General features: G+C 39.6%; 2 protein-coding genes across 9 annotated transcripts in view; one reads left to right on the top strand and one right to left on the bottom strand.

Annotated features, from left to right (window-relative positions):
• The window catches only part of fsip1 (fibrous sheath interacting protein 1), a 31,625-nt gene extending 23,132 nt beyond the window's left edge, over positions 1–8,493 (top strand). For all 8 annotated transcript variants that reach the window (XM_016670086.1, XM_016670080.1, XM_016670078.1 and 5 more), the window contains 2 exons: positions 395–547; positions 7,687–8,493. In XM_016670086.1, the coding sequence (XP_016525572.1) occupies positions 395–547; positions 7,687–7,803 (270 nt within the window). In that variant the 3' untranslated portion in view covers positions 7,804–8,493. The remainder of the gene's footprint in view (positions 1–394; positions 548–7,686) is intronic.
• Positions 8,494–11,615: 3,122 nt separating this feature from the next.
• Positions 11,616–19,217, bottom strand: thbs1a (thrombospondin 1a). Its single transcript, XM_007549240.2, has 22 exons — positions 19,040–19,217; positions 18,857–18,940; positions 18,060–18,619; positions 17,889–17,967; positions 17,494–17,583; positions 17,282–17,391; positions 16,832–16,957; positions 16,337–16,433; positions 16,075–16,248; positions 15,815–15,991; positions 15,561–15,734; positions 15,191–15,471; positions 14,888–15,106; positions 14,675–14,782; positions 14,113–14,272; positions 13,905–14,023; positions 13,497–13,731; positions 13,162–13,389; positions 12,802–13,073; positions 12,614–12,711; positions 12,382–12,521; positions 11,616–12,289 (listed from the first exon to the last, which is right to left on the bottom strand). The coding sequence occupies exons 2-22, from the start codon at positions 18,918–18,920 to the stop codon at positions 12,282–12,284; spliced, it is 3,519 nt and encodes a 1,172-aa protein (XP_007549302.1). The 5' UTR covers positions 18,921–18,940; positions 19,040–19,217; the 3' UTR covers positions 11,616–12,281.
• Positions 19,218–19,798: the final 581 nt, after the last annotated feature.

The raw sequence follows: 19,798 nt of genomic DNA, 5'->3' as shown, positions 1-19,798 counted from the left end.
GGATTCTTTTATTTCGTTCTGACCTATTTTCAAAGCTTGCTTTGGATGCTGCTTGCGGTTAACTGCTGACCTTATTTTCATAAATCTGTGATTTATCTTCAATCCTAAGTGGGCTTTAACTGAACTTTCTTAGTTTGTTTATGAATGTGGGGTTCTGCTCCAAGGTCTCTCTTGAAAGCTGTTAAACTTTGGTTTAAATCAATCCCAACATCTTTAGGAATCATGGAGAAATGGAAAAATTTCACATGAACTCAATGTGGTGAACTATTACACAGCTTTATGCCCATTTAACTGCTCAAACTGCCCACTGTTAGTTGAGTGCACTCAAAGTGCACTCATGTGAGATGAGGTGTTTCTTCCTTGTGAGAACTAATTGTGTCTGTTGTGTATCAAGGGCCTTGGCTCCAAGGTCGGTTGGAAGCAGGATTGGGACCGGCAGCCAGGAGAGAAGGTCCTGCAGGATATAAAGGAGAGGAGAGAACTGGAGACGCGGCTTCAAGAGATCCAGCGGCAGCTGGAGATGCTGGGTGTTGGCCAGGAGATGACGGTGAGCTCAAAGTAGCCTCAATCACTTACACACAAACACATAGATGCTTGTGTATATTCTATCACTTCTGTCTGAACAGTGCTTTTGTTGTGGATTTTTACCACTCTGTGCTCGTAGGTACACCTGTGACAAATTAGTACAAGCACATACACATAGCTCGTTCTTTGTTGTTCTGGTTTGAGGGGACGAGGGAATCACATTTGTATTCATTCCCGAACTCCATAGACTCAGGTTTCTCGTAGCCACAATAAAAGGCGTGCATGTTCTCTTCTGAATGCCTCATTTCCCCACTGTTTTCATTGTTTCTTTAGCATTCTTTGTTGAGGTTCAGTGTCTTCCCTACAGTGTTCCCCCTAGAAACATTTAAACTCTGTCTGGTTTTTACAGCTGCCTGCAGAGTTACAACCAGAGGTCTTTTCTCCAAACTCTGTAGCTAAAGACACAAACCAAGAATGTTCCAAGAACAAAGGTGGATACTAAAACTGATTTCTGCTTGCACTGGCATTTGGAACATTGAATCTGGTGCGTAGAGGAGGAGAAGAAAACACTGGGCATAAATTTAGTAGTTTGATTGTGTCATTGGGCTTCATCTCTGTGCAGTGCCTTACAAAAGTATCCACACCCCTTGAACTTTTTCAGACCACATTGCAAAAATAAAACTTTAATTAATTGGCATTTTATGTTGCAAATAAAAAAAAAAATCACACGATTGTGACGTTAAAGGAAAATGATACAGTGGGCCTGGCCTATTTGCAGTTCATTGTTCACTGAATTATCTGTTCATGGATTTTTCTGTGTAACATAACTCCAAAATAGTTGCAGAAAAACTGCTGATTTGCACTTTTTTTGTATTCAAAAGAAGTGTGTTGCCCAAGGTCATAACAACAGAGGCAGATGGACCGGGGATCAAACCGACAACCCACCGACAAACTTGTACCATTATCGTCACTATTATCTCATTAGTACTTTAAAGACCTCAGAGGTTTGTTTGACCTTATTAGTAGATAAAGAGCCTAATTAAGACCAAATAACACATCAGACAGGTCAGAAATAAGGTTGTAGTGATATCAAAAACCAGGGCAAAATATCCTAGAGCATTTTTTAGTGAATCCTGCATAAATAATGAGCAATGAGCATAGCATAGATGCAAATCTACAGAGAAATGGCATAAACAGAGCCAGAAAGTCCAGCATTACCAAATCAAAGTGTCTAATCGTCAACCATGAGATCATTTTGTATTGAACAGAGGGTACTGCAGTTTGGAGCAAAACAGTGATGTGCATGAAGATTATTACAACAGAGATGACAGACACTGAGAGGAAGGTGCTTTGTCAGAAAATTTAACTTTCTATTTTCACTTTGAATGCACCATCCCACGACGAAACATGTTGATGGCAAAGTTATGCTGTTGGCAAAGCTGCTGGAAAGATTTATGGAGCTAAATACAGGGGAATCCTGAAAAAAAGAAAATGATTAGAGGCTGTAAAAGACTTCAAGTTGTGGGTAGGGTCATCTTTAATCAGGTCCCTAAAAAGTACAGGCAGATGTTTTGGAAGCTCAAAATGGAGAAATTTGTCATGACAAATGGCTTAATCAGAGTTCAGAACTTATAGGGGATCTGAAATGTCTATATTCACAGACTTTGCATTTTATCTGACTAAGTTTGAGATATGTTGAAAAGAATGGGCTAAATATTTAATGTCGAGATATCCAAAGTTGGTAGAGACATATCTTAAAACGCGATAAGTGTTGACTTGGGGTGACTGAATGCACATGCAAGTTTGAAGCTTTTCATATTTGTAAACCATGTATCATTTTCCTTCTACGTCAAAATAATGCAACACATGGTGTCAGGTTTCCACATAAAATCATACTGTTAGTTTAAGTTTGTAACTATCATGTGATCAAATTGAAGGTGCCTGAATAATTATTAAAAACACTGTTTGCTGAATAACACTGGCTTAATTCACAGATGAACCACATGATGATGCATGTATGTCTTAATTTAAGCATTAAAGAGGCACACAGTTAGTTTGGTGGTCACATACATAAGTGGCTGCCACACCCTTTCATCAAAAGACATTATATCGTGCAGCCAGGAATTATTCCTGGCTTAAATAAGGAACAACAAATGGAATTTCTAGCTAACATGCTGACACTTCATTTGAGTAAACAGTTGTTTCATGGTTGTCACGATACATCAAAACCACCAGTCTGCCAGCTACTGGTCCTGCAGCACACTCTTTACATTCAGCTGTGAGTCACTCACTAATTGCCTGAACCCAGTGAGTGACTTGGGGATGAACTGTTCACTGACAGCATGTATTCTTAGTGCCAGCGGACTTGTTTTGAGGCTGTGAAAAGATTTATTAGTTCAGAATTTGTCTGGGAGGGCATTCTTAAAGCAGCCTCACGCAGCTGCAGGGTCTCGTAAAGTTGATTTGTATAACATCCATAACTCTACTGCTGCCTTACTGTATTTTACTACTGAATACTGACTCTACCTGTTATATAAGATTTTTATATGGTTTTAATGGCAGTTTTTTTTTTTAGCCTGTACCAAAAAAGACTTATTTTTACACAACCTCACAGCACTACGGTCTGCCGTTTTAAGAAGTACTTTGATATGAGATATTTTCCCTAAGGCAACATTTCTGTTTTATTAAATGTAAGGTACACTTAATTTTTCAGAATTTGGACTGTTTATATTTTTGAAATTTTCTTTGGCTTTTATAGTAGCAGTTGATATTGTTTGCATGTATCATACATATATTTCCTACAGGGTGCCAACATTTACAGAGAATATGGTTTCATTTCAGAAAGCTTGACTCTGCAAACTTTGAATTTTCTTCACACAGTAACAACTTCTGCACCCAGTGATAGCCAGTCTAGCTGAGGATAGTCAGCTAGACTATTCAACAGCCAATTCAACAATTGGCTGTTGAATTGTCCAGATGATTCTTTTTCCAGTGAACATCAACTTGGAGCCAAGAGAATAATCTGTCTCATCACCTTTTGGTTTTCATTGTTCTCTTGTTTTTGTTGAACGATTTCTGGGGGGAGGGTGGGAGGGAAGAGGTAAGTAAAATTATACATTGATGTGGCGAAATATGTTTAGAAGTACAAGGTAAGGATTATTCAACATAACCAGTTTTAACTGATGAAAATACATTGAAAGCTCTTATGGTTCTGTTCTTCCTGCAAACTCATGTGGCTGCATTCCTGTATCATCTACAAAAGGAAGGAATCTCCATATTTTACCATAAACTAAGGAAGTTCTGGCAGGGCAGTCTTATTTTAATCAGACCTGCACCTTCATCTTTGTCAGTAAAGCTACTCTAAGTGTTATTTAAACCAATATCACCCAGAATCTAGCAAGCAATTCTTTCAAGGTGCAGTTGGATACCCAGAGACATTAAAAAAATATTTAATGTACTCAAAATCATCTTATTGACCTATCTGTAAAAAAATAAAATAAAATGAAACTTGATCACACTGTTTTGGCTCAGTTTACTAAGAGAAGATTCATTTAACAAAGACGGGACTGTTCTGACTTTTAGCTGTTTGCCTGGAAGAGGACCACCAGCTCTGCACAGCTCAGTCAGCTACACCACACACACACACGCACACGCACACACACACACACACACACACACACACACNCGCATGTGATGCAGCACCAGTTCAACACAAGTGTGGGTTGTTCCACTTTTAAGATCTTACTTCAGTGACATACCTCAGCTTTATCAGACAGGGGTCTGAAAGCCAGCCGTCCTCTAATGCAAGAAGGCTTCTATTCAGTCCAGTCCTTTAAGATTATTTACAAAATAAGCTTGCAGTGCATTCTCCAGTGAAAAGATTGCTACAACACTATAAGTAAATCATTTTACTCAAGGGAGTGCGTGACTATCAAGCAGATTTTGTCTTCAAAAATATGTCATGGTTTATAATTTATAATCACATTAAAGGGGGGAAACATGGGAACGCCAAGTCAAAACTGTTCAGGTGCTTTCCATGCTGGGATTTTTGGACCCTGGAATCTTTTGAGAGGAGATCAAGAACAGTGTGCATTAGGATGTAGGTCACGGTGTCAAGATGATGAATGGTACCACGTTGGAGATGATATTGTCTCGAATCAACTTGAGTATGTGCCTGATGGCGTCAGTTTGATAGTGGGGGCTGTCAGACCGGGATGCAACCTTCCCCAGCATTTCTAAAATATGATTTTTACATTGCTTTCAAGTTGGATTGTTTTTTTGTTAAAAGGCTGGAATACATCATATTCATGGCAGATGACACTGGAATGAACATATAAATATGTTTTCAAACTAAAAGACAAAACAGTTGAAAAAATTTTAATGATTCTGCTTTTCCCAATACGGTCCTTAAACGTTGACAGACCTATTGAACTGATCATAACTCCGTGTTGCGTAGTTGTCATGGTGAAATAAGTGATCATCAACATGAAGAGGAAACAGACAGAGTAAGAGGTAAAAAAGTAACTCTTTATCTGTACCGCCAGCCAGTTCCTCTTCACATTTTCCACCTCTTGTGAACAGAGGTGAGCAGTCATCTACTGTTTCTGGGCCAAATATAACATCTCCCAGTTTTCTTTCAGAAAGACTTCAGGAAACTGCTTCACATTACTAAAATCACTTATAAAAAGATGTTATAAAGTTAAACGTTCAATCTAAGCTAATCTGGAATTTTGTGAAAAAGTAATTGCCCTTTAAACCAATTATCTGCCATCTATTGTTTCTGATAACTGGCAATGACTGTTTTACTTAGCTCTGGAGGAATGCAGGATTTTCTGACAAGAAAGGTCTGCTTAAGGTCATGTCACAGTATCTCAGTTGGATTTAGGTCCACACCTTCACTGGACCTTTTTTACCCGTTTCTCTATCGCGTGTTTTGTTAGAGAACAGACATCTTGGTCCCATCAAGTCATATGCCCTGATGTAGGATTCCAGTCCCAGACAGTCACACTTCCACCACCAGTTTAACTGGTAGTATTATTCTTCTGAAATTATATAAAGTGACACACAGTTACCCAAAAGTTCCACTCGTTATTCCACAAAATAATTTTCCAAAAATCTCTCTCCAACATAAGCAATGCCCTTGTTGATAAATGTATGGCATTTTGAAAACCATAACAATTTCGCCCAATTTCTCCTGTTGAATTATACACTGACCTTAACTAATGCAAGTGAGTTTTAAAGTGCTTGAGTTGTTCCGTGCTTAATGGTCTCCTGGAATAATTTTTGTACACGAACCACTCCTTCCACTGTTTCATGTTTTCTCCATTTGTGACTTTAATGTGGTTCTCTGGAGTCCCAAGGCCTTTGTAATGACCTTGCAACTATTTCCAGATTAAACAATGTCAATGACTTTGTTTCCCATCTTAGCTTACATTTGTTTAGATCAGGGCATGGTGTGATGCTTTTGAAGATTCTTTAGGGCGTTTTCACCACGACAATAAATTTACTTTGGTCCGAATCCGTTGATGAGTTTAGTTGTGGTTTGTTAATTTTGATCACTGCTGACATTGTGGTGTTGGGTAAATGTTTGTGAAATGTCTCTGAGAAAACTCTACATTAATGTGTCTGCAATATGGTACCTTTGCATATGGGTCTTCAGAGACACATCCTGGTTATAAAACATTCATGCCAAAGAACAACTGTCCATGCTTGAGCTTTTGATATATGATCATATTGTTCATCTTCGTAACTGGAGAGTCATCACAAGGCCGGATCACAATTTACATCTTTCAACTCACCATTGTTTGGATTGTTTTGTCCAAGTGATGTACATCTCTCAGTAACCGGTCTTTGATAAAGAGCTGGAGAGATTCACCGGGTGGTCTGGATGACAAATGATGGATGCTCACTGTTAGTTCCAACTAAAAGGGTTAGATGAGATACAGGAATGTGATTTTTATTTTTATTTATTTTTTTTGCCTTAAGTTACACAGTAGAATGAGGCAAAAATGGGGAAAAAATCAGTTAGGTGTCATATGTTACTGAAGATGGGAGAAAAGTTATGCATCTGTACATAATTGTTTTAAAACAAAAAAGATCTAATTCTACTCTCCTGATATTAATTTTAAATGTTCAAATTACATTCCAGTGAAATACTTTTGAAACACATTACCGTCCATGTTCTGCTGACCTAAAAACGATATGGCCCCCCTCCCCCTACCTCTACCCCTGTCCTAATCAGTGCCTTTGAGCCTTACAAAAAGAAGTGGGTGAGGACATCCTTACTTTAAAGCCAGGGACATTCTGTTCAGTGTTGGATGATAGCTGGAAACACAAGCAAACATGCCGAGAGAATGATGATGATTGCCATTCAAAGATTTTAACATTCTGCTTCTCTGGATACGTTTCAGTCATAACTCTCATCCTAAGAAAGATACTTAGTTGATATTATTGAGACAAATTGACTGAGGCCTTTTACAGCTGTTAAAACAAAGATCAGTGCTGTCACACCAGGAGACGGGAACCGTCTGTGAGGACTCATGTCCAGGTAAATTCAGGAGTTGCACGTGTTCACAGCGAGAAACTTTAGTACAGGAATGGCAGCTGCCAGATGACACATTAGCCCCGAGAACAACTTCAGATCTTCCTCTGAATCAAATTTAAGAAAGTTGGCTTCTGAATGTGAAGCCAACTTTCTTAAATTCAGTCCAAAGCAGGCAGCATGTGAGGAGTCAGACTTATCTTTAAAAAAACAGTACTTGCATCCAAGTAAAAGTGTTTTTTTCCCCTCCAAACACCTTCCAACTAAGCACATGGGACAGCAGAACCACATCAGTTTGTTTCTGTGATGTGCCAGTCTTCTGTCGGGTCATGGACTGATGCAAGACATTATTTTCATTTGTCCATTTGGAGTCCGGCAAAAACTGTTCTGAGGAAAAATTAGGTCAGGATGTTGGAGAATATTGTGAGTTTAGCCAGGGAATTATTCTGTCTTCACTTTTGAGCTTTGTTCCTTTGGACTCACAAGATGTGGATCTTGGGACATTTTCAGATGCAACACTGTGTTTGCTTTCACATACACACTGAGGTAGCACTTTGGATTTAAACTAACACATGTTTTTGATTTATGTATGTTTTCATTTTTTATTTTTTTTATTGCAGAATGAGTCAGCAGACCTGACTGAGGAGCAGTTGCTTTGTCTGCTGGATGAATGTGAGAGGACAGAGAGTTGGAGCCAGGTCTATCCGAGGAACAAAACAGCGCCATCAGGACCTTAAAACATCCATCTTTTCCATGTGAATTACTGCCTCCAAAGCACATCACCTTGCTTTTATTTTCCACAATGAACTCATTCGTAAACTATTACAAATGAATGGAAATACAAATATTTATAAAGGTTGATAAGCATTTTTTTTTCCACTCTAATGGCGTTCTTGTGTTCCACATGTGGTTGAATTGCAGTCCATTGCTACAATTTATGTTCTCCTCAAGGAAACAGTTGCTAAGGCACTCTTTGTATCAATCTAAGTATCAGTAAATGACAAATAACATTGCTGCCATTAACTAGTGATTAGATGGAGCTCCACACAAACTGGATCATGGCTAATTTGAAGAACCACTTCATGAACACAGTCATGTCACCTCTTTAGGTTTTTCCAATGTTCCTGTCCTTGGTCGTGTTATAGCAGCGCTTGGCAACACAGGTATCACATTCACACAAAGATGTGACTTTACAATCCATGGGATTTATGTGTAAATTTGAGGTTTCTGCACCTGCACCAGCTGATCACTGAAAATGCTTCCTTTAGCTTATTATCAGTGTGAGGGGGATAGTTATGTACAGAGTCTGTATAGACTCTTTTTTTCACAATGATCTGATCACACAGAGGCTCTGAAACTGGAAGTTGTTTTTTTTATGACCTGTCCTTCTTCTATTGTTTAATTATAAAATAAACTATCTGAGACTTATACATTCTCTTCCTCCTTCTTCTTAATCATTGCTTAACATGATACCAGGGCTATGCCTAGAATAATGTCATAGGTATATTCAGTATTAAAAACATCTTACTTCAGGTATTCGGCCTATGCACAATTTGGCTACCAAGCTTATTCATGCAGCAGCCTGGGCAAAAATATGCTTCCAACACAATTTCAGCGTAGAAATCCTGTGAAAGATAAACAATCTTGAGGAATGTTACATTCTAGTACATCGTAAGAGTTTCAAACACCCTGCAGGAATTATCCACAATTTCGGTAAGTTTGTACGTAATGGTGAAGTGGTATGATGTAAAGGGCATTTGACCGATAGTCTGCTGGGTAAACTTTTAAAACTGTTATATGCAATAAAACAAATCGTTGAATTATTTATGTCTATGGTTGTAGTTTTATTGTTTATGGAACGGGGTTGATTTGGGCTTCATGAGGGTGATGGGCTTTTCCAGTTCAGCTAAAAGCATGCCAACCATTCCTGCATCTACTTATGATCTTGGTAAAGGTCTTGGATTAATAACAGTTTGAGAAAATGGACCCCAAAGGAGCTTTATTTTAATCTAAATCCACTCCTTTGTTAAAATACAGCAGCATTTTCAATGGTGCTTGTGCTGTAGTTTTTAAAGCCATTGATAGGAGTTATTATTATTATTATTATTATTATTATTATTATTTTTTTTCTCTCTCTGCACCTGCCTGATATGTGCCTGGAGGCTTTGTATTTCTCTCATTCTGCCACTCAAACACCTAGAGACATGTTCATCTCACTCCTCACCTCTCAAACACACTCTGACCCCATTGCAATGGCAGGAATTCCACTTGACCTAAAACATTAACAAAATGAACAAGTTCAGTCATATTGAGATGCCAGTGCTAAACTATCTGCTAGGGACTCTAAACAGACCCTTACACTCTCTCTATACCACATCATATGTATATATATTTTTCCCCTCCGTTATGCTCTCTGTATGTAATCCACACAATAAGTTTCCAGAATAGTACAAACTGTATACTGCTCATTGTTGGTAATGGAAACCCAGTGAGCTCACTACGGCAAGAATGAGGTCACTGCTAATGTAAAGAGAGGCACACAGCAAACTGAGACTGTCTGGGGTTTAGATAACTTCCTGTGATAGACTTAAAGTAGCTGTTGGACGTCTGCTTGCAGTTGAGATGTTGGTGGAGCGTTGTGGTGAATTCCCATTTAGTTGATGGAATTCCAACTTATATGCAGAGACAAAGAATCAGGTTCCCTCCTAAAAAGTTTGAGAGTTTGTTGCTGCAATGAGAAATTCCTGACTGGGTGCCATTGTTTGTAGGTGTTCAGAGATATTTGTGTAATGTGTGAGATGTGAAGGAACGTGGTGCTTGAGAGGGGCATACTTCATTTTGAGATTCCCTGCAGCAGACTACAAAAGACATTCCCTTTTACCAAAGCCTTTTTAGACTCCGAGCTCATACCAGTTGCATGACAGACCAATGTTCACCTCTTTTACCATTGAAAATACCCTGATCTGAGCAGGTATGAGTTCAAAATCTTGTGCAGGTGCGTCTCAATAAATCATAATATCATTGAAAAAATATTTGTTTTAGTAATTATTCAAAAAGTGAAATTTATACATTACAAAAATTAATAGGCAGTGACATACTTCAAGTGCACACTTTTGCTAATTTTGAAGATTGAAGCTAATGAAGGTTCAGTTTTTCAGAAATGTTTCTTATTACAGGAAGCATCTATTCTACACAATCATAGGGTAGACTGGTGACTTTACAGTCACTGTTAAAGAAGCTGTCTTGCATCGTGTTTCATCCAAGATTAGAAATGGAAAGTTAAGTGGAAAGAAGAAATTATGGGGAAGAGGAGAAGTACACAATCAACATTGGTAGAGTACAATCAACAAGGATGAACACAACCTTGAAAGAAATGTGAAGCTTTTCTTTTAACACACAGATTGGTGTATTTAAGGTTTCCTTTTAGCGTGTGTCTTTTTTGGTAATTTCGATTATTGTGGCTTACAGCTAATAAAAACAGTCACAGAAGGTTAATAATGAAGAAGGTGTGTGTTGACACTGCATTTTATCCAGTCATGTAAATCAAAAATCAAGTGGAAGGAAAAAGCATTTGTTTGTGCATTTTTTCCGCCCACAGTTTTCTCTTCCACTTCAAATTAATTCGTTTGATCACAGGATTCTTTGAATAACCTGCTTCTTTACCAGTGACTGTTAATAAAGAATAAAGATGACTAGATTTTTTTTTTTATGAAGGGTTTATTGTTCACTTGACAAAGAACCAATTACAGGAGTATAAACGACACTTTGAGTAGAAACTATAGTACAAATGTTTATAGAAACGTTTCACTAATAATTAAAAAAGAGACATACAAAAATCAAAATAACAAAGACATCCTCATGTCAGTGTGCAAAAAAGTTTATACAGATAAAAACGCTTCCATAGGAGGTTACACCTCGAGATAAATTATTTAAATAGCATATATCTACACAAATGACGAAAAAACAGAATAATTTATCAAAAAGGCACAAGAAATACATATTGCAAAACATATTCAAAACATCTCTTTAATCCTTTCCTGTTCGAGTTTCTTGTACTAGAAAAATATCTTATATACAGCATATGAATGATAATAGTCTTGCTTTTTAAAACGTAAGCCAACAAATTTATACTCTGTTACTAAAACAAATGTTTCTTGTGTGTTGCTGGCCTTAATAAAAACGATGAGGTAATATTTGTACATAAAGGGTTTCCTTTTTTTCCCCCCTTTGTCAAAAACACTCAAACTCAGGCATGTCATCATGCACACTGTGCAGAAAGCAGGATACATTTGTTTTTTTACTTCACATAATTAGAAGTAACTGCATATATTTAGAGGATGTTAACCATAGAAGGCTGCTTATAATATTTAATGATAGCAAGATGCAGAGAGGAGCTAAAATTAAAACCTCTATGATGAAAGAATAATAATAATAAAAAAGAAAACTGGCCTTCACTATAATTGAGATTTTAAGACAAGGTTTTCGTATAAATTGTGTTCCAAGGTCTCCTGCTCAAAGTCTTTCTTTCCTGAGAAGAGTATTTTTTGGGGGGCCAGGACATTGTATCTGCAGCCAACAGTGTGAAGGGGACACCAGGAAAATTTAAATTAAATTCTGATTTTAATGTCTTCATTGCTATTCTCTTTTGGTGTCACACATGCACAAAAAACACAACATTCACTCTCTTCAATAAGAACAGTCATTCTTTACTGTCCACAGTCCCTCAACAGTTCCTTCACAGGGGATTACTTTCTGTTTTTGTTTTTTTGTTTTTTTACCCCATCCTTAAAAAATGTCTTTTAATGCTTTCTTCGTTCTGAGTACTGTATCATTCAGTCCACAGCAGATGTATGTTATTGCTCAAAATTAGTATAAAAATGTAAAAAAAAAAAAGAACAACTCTCTTCCCTTTGCTCCCTCATCCACAGAGGAATAACAGTTCAGTTGTGCAAAGCAATAAAATGTGGCCCTCTTCTGATGCAGATCAGCGCAGACAGACAAAGAGAGGCGATTTCTTCTTAGCAGAGCTGCACTCACAATGCGTGCAGTTAACTTTTCCTTTTAATTTGGCTTCGACTCCTGAGGTCCCTTTCTCTCCCCCTTATCTCCTTTGCTCAACATACCTCCATTGTGCATTTCTCAGAGGACAAATAATGAAACTGAAACTGATGTAGGCCTACGCTGATACATTCTTCCAGAAGGCTCTGTGGTGCAATTATGTATCTGGAAGACAAAGCAAAGAAAATACAAATTAAAAAAAAGGCTAAGTGAAGAGAATTGTTTCTGAACTGTCTAATCTTTGTACATAGTCTTACCTCTACATTCATATTTGAGGTCTGAGAAGTAAACCATCTCCTGAGAGAAGACATACAAGCCTAGTCGCCCACCAGCATATGTCTTATCATAAATGTTTCCAGAATCCGCCATGATTCTCTTGCCTTCATACATGACCACTCTAAAAGATAAATACAATCACATACTGTAAGCTACTGTAAAAGTTGCGAAAGAATTACACAATTTCGGACATAAATCAGGTTTTGAACTCACCTAATAAGTCCAGTCTTGGGTCTGTGGGTTAGGTGCCATCTATAGGCGGTAAAGTCCTTCCAGCCAATGTTCTTGGGGTCGTGCCACAGAGTACGGACCTGAAAATCAAGAGTGGCAAGGATTGAAGTGAAAATAGCCACAAAAAAATGATGTAGCCTGAAACACTGACTCAAACACCATGCTCTCACCTGTCCTGCAGTGTCTCCGGTGTGCCACAGAGCGTTTCTGAGGTGTTCGCCAGGCCCTGTGGTGGAATTTACAACTTTGATTGACAAGCCAGAGTAGCCTTGAGCTCTGGTGGGTGTGTGGGACCAGTAAGTCTGTGTGATCTGTTTCCACATCACTGTGTAGAAGCGGGAGCTCGACTGGTACCCAAACACGAACCCGGCATAGTCATCATCTCTGTCCGTGTTGATGAAGAACGTTCCACTGAAATCCACGGCACTGAACTCATCATAACCTGAATTGGAAAGATTTATTTGATTTAGGGCAGCCACTACATATAGAAATTATAACTGGAGCAACATGTTTCTCTGTTGGTTACATACCAACAGCAATGCCGGGATCGCAGTTGACAGTCTGCACCAGCTCTTTGCCTTGATGCCTCACCACCCAGTTGGGGTCAATCTGAGAGGTGCCTTTGGGATCCAAGGGAACCATCTGGAATCTGCGGAAGTCTGTTTCACTGATCTCAAAGTTCTCAGGGCAAACATCATGGATGTCCAGGACATTGTCTTGGTCAAAATCATCCTTGCAAATATCTCCACGGCCATCACCTTCAAGGAAAATTTGAATATGAAAATAGAAAAACAAAAAAATGAGAACAAAGATCCTTAAATTGCCACAAATAAGAGAGATTGTAACAGTTTTTTGGAAAGCTTACCATCAGAGTCCAGCTGATCAGGGTTAAAAGCCAATCGGCAGTTGTCTTTATCATCAGGAATGCCGTCATTGTCGTCATCATGGTCGCAAGCATCACCTTTGCCATCTTTGTCATGGTCGGCCTGGTTGGCATTGGGAATGTATGGGCAGTTATCCAAGTTGTTCTGGTGACCATCCTCATCAATGTCCTGGTTGTTGTCGCACTTGTCTCCAATACGGTCTGAGTCAGAGTCTACCTGCAAAAGAACCGCATTCCTTTTTGCTGAGGTTTTCCAAAGACGAGCTCTTGTTTTTCACCTGTCTTTTTATGAGAAGTGTTATCCTGTGTAGATGATTTTTGGGTATGCAAGCACTGTCCAGAACTGAGACATCTCCAGAAACTTTGTATTTTATGCTAAAGGTTATTTACCTGGTCTGGGTTGTGCTCGAGGGGACAGTTATCACAGTGATCTCCAACACCATCCCTGTCTGTGTCTCTCTGGTCAACATTGTACACATATGGGCAGTTGTCATTCTCATTCAGAATACCTGTTGAGGAAAAGTATATATTTTTATATATTTTTTAATCCTTAGCCTTCTTTCTAAGTAATTAGTTTGAGTTTGCAGAGATTGCTTACCATCACCATCAATGTCGACAGCACAGGCATCTCCCTCTCCATTGTTGTCTGTGTCTGTTTGGTCAGTATTAGCCTCAAACACACAGTTGTCACAGCGGTCACCAACATCGTCCCTGTCTGCATCATACTGGGCGGGGTTGTACACTCTTGGACAGTTATCCTATTTTAATGGAAAAAAATAACATATTATGTAAAGGTGGGACATAGGTGAAAGAGTTTCTATTGAAAGGAAAAAACTGTTTCTAGCATTTTTCTTTTACTTTGGCTGTGATATAATATTCCAGAAGAATTTAACACTGCATTTTTCTTTCACAACTTTCCAAATCCACAAAAGAGAATTATGGGCAACCAGCCACCATATCCTCAATTCTGGCCTTATATGAAAATTATAGTACATTATCCCTGTGCTACTGACTTTCCACTGTGACATTTTGGTGAAAGCACACAAACTGAAGCACTGTGCATTCCGATTGCCCAGAGGAAGGATGGCTGCAGTTGATTGCTATGTGTGGTCTCTAGGGAAAGCAGAGCTTTGGGCTGAAAAAACTCCCAGATTACTCACCCTATCATCGGGAATTCCATCATTGTCATCATCCTGGTCACATTCATCCCCAAGGCCATCTTTGTCATGGTCTTCCTGGCCAGAGTTGGGAAGGTTCGGGCAGTTATCCTACAAAGGAACAAAAGTGAGGTTAGGAAAACAATCATCATAATAATATAGTGCTCACGGATCATAACACCCTTTGGTGTTTTTGTCCATGTGGGGTATGGTTACCTTTTTGCAGTGATAAGTGGCGTTCTCCACACACGGCAGATCAGTGTTAGGCCATCCATCCAGGTCACTGTCCTCTCCACAAATCCGACCATTCCCGGCATATCCTGGCTTGCACTCACAACGGAACATTGACTCGGAGTAGACGCCCAAATATATGCAGTTCGCATTTTTATGGCAGTTGTGGCTACCATCCTTGCATGGATTGCGGGGAGTGCACACCTAAAGTAATTATAGAGGGTTAAAATACGCAAGCTGTTCATGTGCAAGCCCCAGCTGCAGCGAATAATAACAAACAAGCCACACCTGCTTTTTAGCAGTTGCCTGTTCGACGCCTCTTCCGAAAGGTTGGGGACCAGAGAAACGGGAAGGACAGGGGAGGCAGTTGTAACCTGGCTCAGTGTTCTCACAACGATGGATTCCATTGTGAGTATGGCAAGCATCTGGGACCTCTTTGCATTCATCAATGTCTGTGCAGGTAATCCCATCACCAGTGTAGCCAAGTGGGCACTTGCCACACTCAAATGAGCCATCACGGAAGCTGGTGCACTTTGTGCCAGGGAAGCATGGGTTGGAAAGGCAACCATCTGTGTCCAAACATAGTGTTAAACATTAGATGAATGTCATTGGATGATGTTGGATTTGTTTTACTTGCGTGCAAAGATTAGACGCATACCAATAGGGCAGTCCTGTTTGTTGCAGATTTGAACCATGGTAGCATCGCCAATGCAATCTTTTCCTCCGTATTTAGGCATGGGGTCATTGCAGAGACGGTTTTTTGTTTGGACTCCTCCACCACAGGTTGCAGAGCAGGTATCCCATGGCGACCAAGGTCCCCATTCTCCATTAACTTCAAAAACGAAAATCATATTATTATTCAGCACAAAAAAATAAATAGCTCAAAAACTTTGGTGATAGTGTCTAACTCACTAGGACAGGGCGACATTTGGCAGACTTTGGTGTGACGTCCCTCTCCTTGGCAGTCTCTGCCACCCATCTGCGGTGTGGGGGAGTTGCAGAGACGAATCTGTGTCATGACCCCTTCGCCACAGGTCACAGAGCATGAAGACCAGGGCGACCAGTGGCTCCAGCCTCCATCCTGCTTGACTGTAAAGTAAAGCATGCACAATCAATTCACTGCATTTTCAAGCAGTGAAAAAGGACTAGTTTTATGATGTTCTGTAGCTTACAGCGCTTGTCGCATTCCTGTGGGTAGCAGTCACGGGTCTGGACAGAGGTGCCCTCACACTTGCTGTTGATGCGGTCACAGGAACGTCCACGCTGCTGGATTCCACGTCCACAAGTCACAGAACAATGGGTCCAGTCAGACCAGGCAGACCAACCACCCTCGGGAAAGTCACTCGCTATAATTGACAGACATGAGGTTTGAAAATTCTCAGTAAGATACCAGGACAGAATTTTTTATTTAATAGGTCTTAATAAGAAACGTACGTGTTCCACAGCGTGGGCAGCATTCCCCATCGGGCACAGTGGCATTGGCGCAGGGGATGAGAGGACAGGAGATTTTGCGACATATGGTTGCAGAGTTCTGGATGGGAGAATAGTTAAATGAGTGCAAACATAACAGCTATACAAAACAAGACCTGGCTGATTTTGTTCCAAGTCTAATTGCTGCATTCCAGAAAGGAATGATCTTATTAAATATGTAAAACACCTGCTGTGTCTATGAAGAACCTGCAGAGATCTTTATAAATACAGTCCTGCTAAACAGCCAAAAATAATATCACAGTACATGATTAGCCTTCACTAGAAGAACCCCATGCTGCTTTAATAATAATTTCTGACAGAATGCTATTGCTTTCAAGCAGGATAATAGTAATCACAAGGAAGGGTGCTAATGTGATCACTGTTCTGACATTATTGCAGCAGACAGCTGACTCCAAGGTTGTGTAAAGGTTGCATTCCTGGAAGTGTTCTCACACTCACCTGACAGGTGCACTCTGTGCAGCCATCCACTGTCCATTCATCTTTGTCGTTGTACTCAATGCCGTTATGGATGCAGACTTCATTGCGGATGATGATCTGATTTTTCAGTAACTCGCTATCAGTGGACTGGCAGAAGAAAAAAAAAGAGAGCGTGAGTGAGAAGTGGGTTTGCTTGGGACAGAGGACGGAAAAGTTTCACTTTGCCAAGGTTCCAATACAAATGAATCACTGATTAAGACATTGCTGGAATCTACCGGAGCACTGCAAATGTGACTAACGGGCCAAACATATTTATGTATTCACTGGTGTCTCATTAACAAAATTGGCTGGGGACAGCCATTACAGTGACAAGTGGGTATGCACTAGAAATCTGTTAATTCAAAGCAGAAGACTGAAAAAGAAAGAGTGAATCATAGCAAAGAGAAGACATTGTTGCCTCTCTGAACTTACCACTTTTTGGAGTTCATTTGACAGCTGCTTAACAATCACATTGAGTCCCCTGAGCTCCTTAAACATACTGGTAATATCCTCACATGAGAAACCGCAGACAGTCTGGAGATCTGGGGGAGAACAGGCCAATGAATTAACTCAGCTCTTTGGGAAGAAGAGTTACTAGTGGACTAAAAATTCTAACACTACTTTTAAGAGAGGAGAGATCTCACCTTTGGATTTGTGGCCAGTATAATCGGTTCTAATGGCAGGACTGGAACCATTGACTGGGTTGTCCAGGGTCATCATTTGGGTTAATGCAGCTGCAAGTGAATAAGAGCAGAGTGGAAGAGTTGATTTTGATTCATAGCTTTGTGGTCAACATAGGCAAATCTTGCATTGATGGCATCAGTCCAGTATATATGGTAGTTTTTAATGCCGTCTCTGTCCCAGGGCTTTTGTCATTTGGAAATATAAACTAAATGTGACTGCATTGTAATAAAACGAATACAACTCCGATCCCTTTAACAATAGCGCTCTGGGTGGTGAGCCATATCACCCATATCATAAACCACTACTCATTATTAAAGCAGTTGTCTTTCAGTTATTGCATGTTTTTCAATCTTACCTCCACTTTTACATCCCTTATTGGTCAGTATGGCATCTAGAGAGGTTCCAAAGACAAAATGGACATTCTGGAGGACTCCCTTCAAAAAAAACAGGAAGAACAAAATACATAAATAATGCCTAAGATTAAATAATACCTATTCAGTATTAGTAAGAAATGTATTCCTCTTACCATAAACTTGTCCTTTACTGCCCCCTTTCCAATCCTGAGTCGGGCTCTATCTGCCAACTCCCTGGACAGTAAAGTTTGGATTGGCACGTCCAGCTCTGACACATTGATCTCTTCACAGCCCACAAAAAGCTGTGCCCTGTCGTCCTGGATGAACAACGTGAGGTTTCTCCAGTGCCCATTGGCCAAGCCGGCATCTTCGATGGACACCACCTGCAGCTGCCTCTCGGTGGAGTAGACCAGATCAAGAGTGTTCGCCTTCCCGTTAGAAATGATCTCGAAGATGGGGCCAGATCCGTCGGTTTTCTCGACTGTCAGCAGGCTGCCTCTAGTTTTCTTGGACTGCTTCAGGTTAAGTAGTAGGAGAAATCCCCGCTCGGCCTGGATGGAGTCGAGGAGGTCCCTGAAGGAGGCGTCGGGGACTGGGGGGATCAGGTCTGCGTTCAGGACCTTGTATGCGGGACTGTAAGGGTCTGAGCCTTTGACTAGACTCACTCCGTTGTGTCTTTTGCTCACCCTCGCCAGCTCAAATAGGTCATACACACTGTTATCATCGCGACTCTCTGCGGTCAAACAAAACAAAGGCATTGTTATATATTTGTTTTCTCTTCAAGACAAAGTGTATAAAAATAACGAAAAGCACAGAAGAAATTGGTTTTAGAGTTTATGTCTTTATTTTACGTTAAATTAACCCCAGATATTTCTAAATTATTAGTAATGTCATAACCACCATCTCAAAAAAAAAAAAAAAAAAAAAAAAAAAAAAAAAAAAAGAAAAGGGGCATCTCCGCCCTTCTTACCTGCCAATCTGGCACCATCGCAACTCCAAAGCATCAACAGAAAAAAGATGCCACACAGCATCATCTTGGAATCTTAAAAAGCTCCTATTCCAACCAAAGAACAATAATTACTTTACACATAAGCCAGAGATGAAATTCAGATAAAATAAAAAAAAATAATAATAATGGCAATATAATACTAACCTTTCAATAAAATAGTTTAAAAAATATTAAAAATGGAAAGAAAGAAAAAAGATCCTTGTTTCAAATATCGTATATTCCGTTCCTCTTCTACGCAGCTCTAATGACAGTTTAATTGGATAGCTGGGAAGTCTCCTCTTTTTATCCCGGTTTCTCCACTGATTCCACTGACCTGGGCTTCTGTCTTAACTTCTATTTAAATGCCTAAAGGACATTCCTGAGCTCCTGTTAGACCAATGGGAATCCAGCGCTAGAGACGGAGAAGGGACGGGCTTGTTATCTTACCTCACATCCAGTCAGAGTAATATCCGAGACGCACAGAGGGGAGAGACGAGAGAAAAAAAAGACGCATTCCTGAGCTGAATTTCCATCACCAGACAAATATTTTATCCACGCACCAAAGCCAAGACTTGGTGGTTTCCGGTCAGATAAAAGCTATAGTTTTAGCAGATTTAATGATGTAATGCTGTTTTATTCCACTATGAGAACGATTATTTATTTTTAAATGATTCAGAATTAGGACATCTAAGGGAAGATGATTCATTCAATCAGAGTAGTAAAAATCTTAAATATGAATACTTTTTCAACATATACATATATTTTCATTCTTCCCTGAAGTCGTTTATATTTATGTTAACAAAAGTGCTGCTTATTCGATGCCACGATTTACATCTTGTTATATATATTTTGACCACTAGAGGACTTATTGAGCTCAGAACACAGTGTACCGGGACTGGAGTGAAAGAGAAGTGTAACTGTCTT

Source organism: Poecilia formosa, unplaced genomic scaffold, assembly GCF_000485575.1.
Source record: "Poecilia formosa unplaced genomic scaffold, Poecilia_formosa-5.1.2 Scaffold30, whole genome shotgun sequence".
NCBI classification, from domain to species: Eukaryota; Metazoa; Chordata; class Actinopteri; order Cyprinodontiformes; family Poeciliidae; genus Poecilia; species Poecilia formosa.
The sequence above is the reverse complement of the archived record's forward strand: the minus strand, read 5'-3'. Positions and strand labels throughout refer to the sequence as shown.

Bases quoted from the DNA above. Each gene is read 5' to 3' on its own strand.
- thbs1a (XM_007549240.2), bottom strand. From the start codon at position 18,920: ATGATGCTGTGTGGCATCTTTTTTCTGTTGATGCTTTGGAGTTGCGAT. The intron at 18,620-18,856 runs GTAAGAAGGGCG...GTTTGACCGCAG, and splicing joins CGATGGTGCCAGATTGGCAG to AGAGTCGCGATGATAACAGT. The intron at 15,992-16,074 runs GTAAGCTACAGA...TTTACTTTACAG, and splicing joins ACAGGAATGCGACAAGCGCT to TCAAGCAGGATGGAGGCTGG.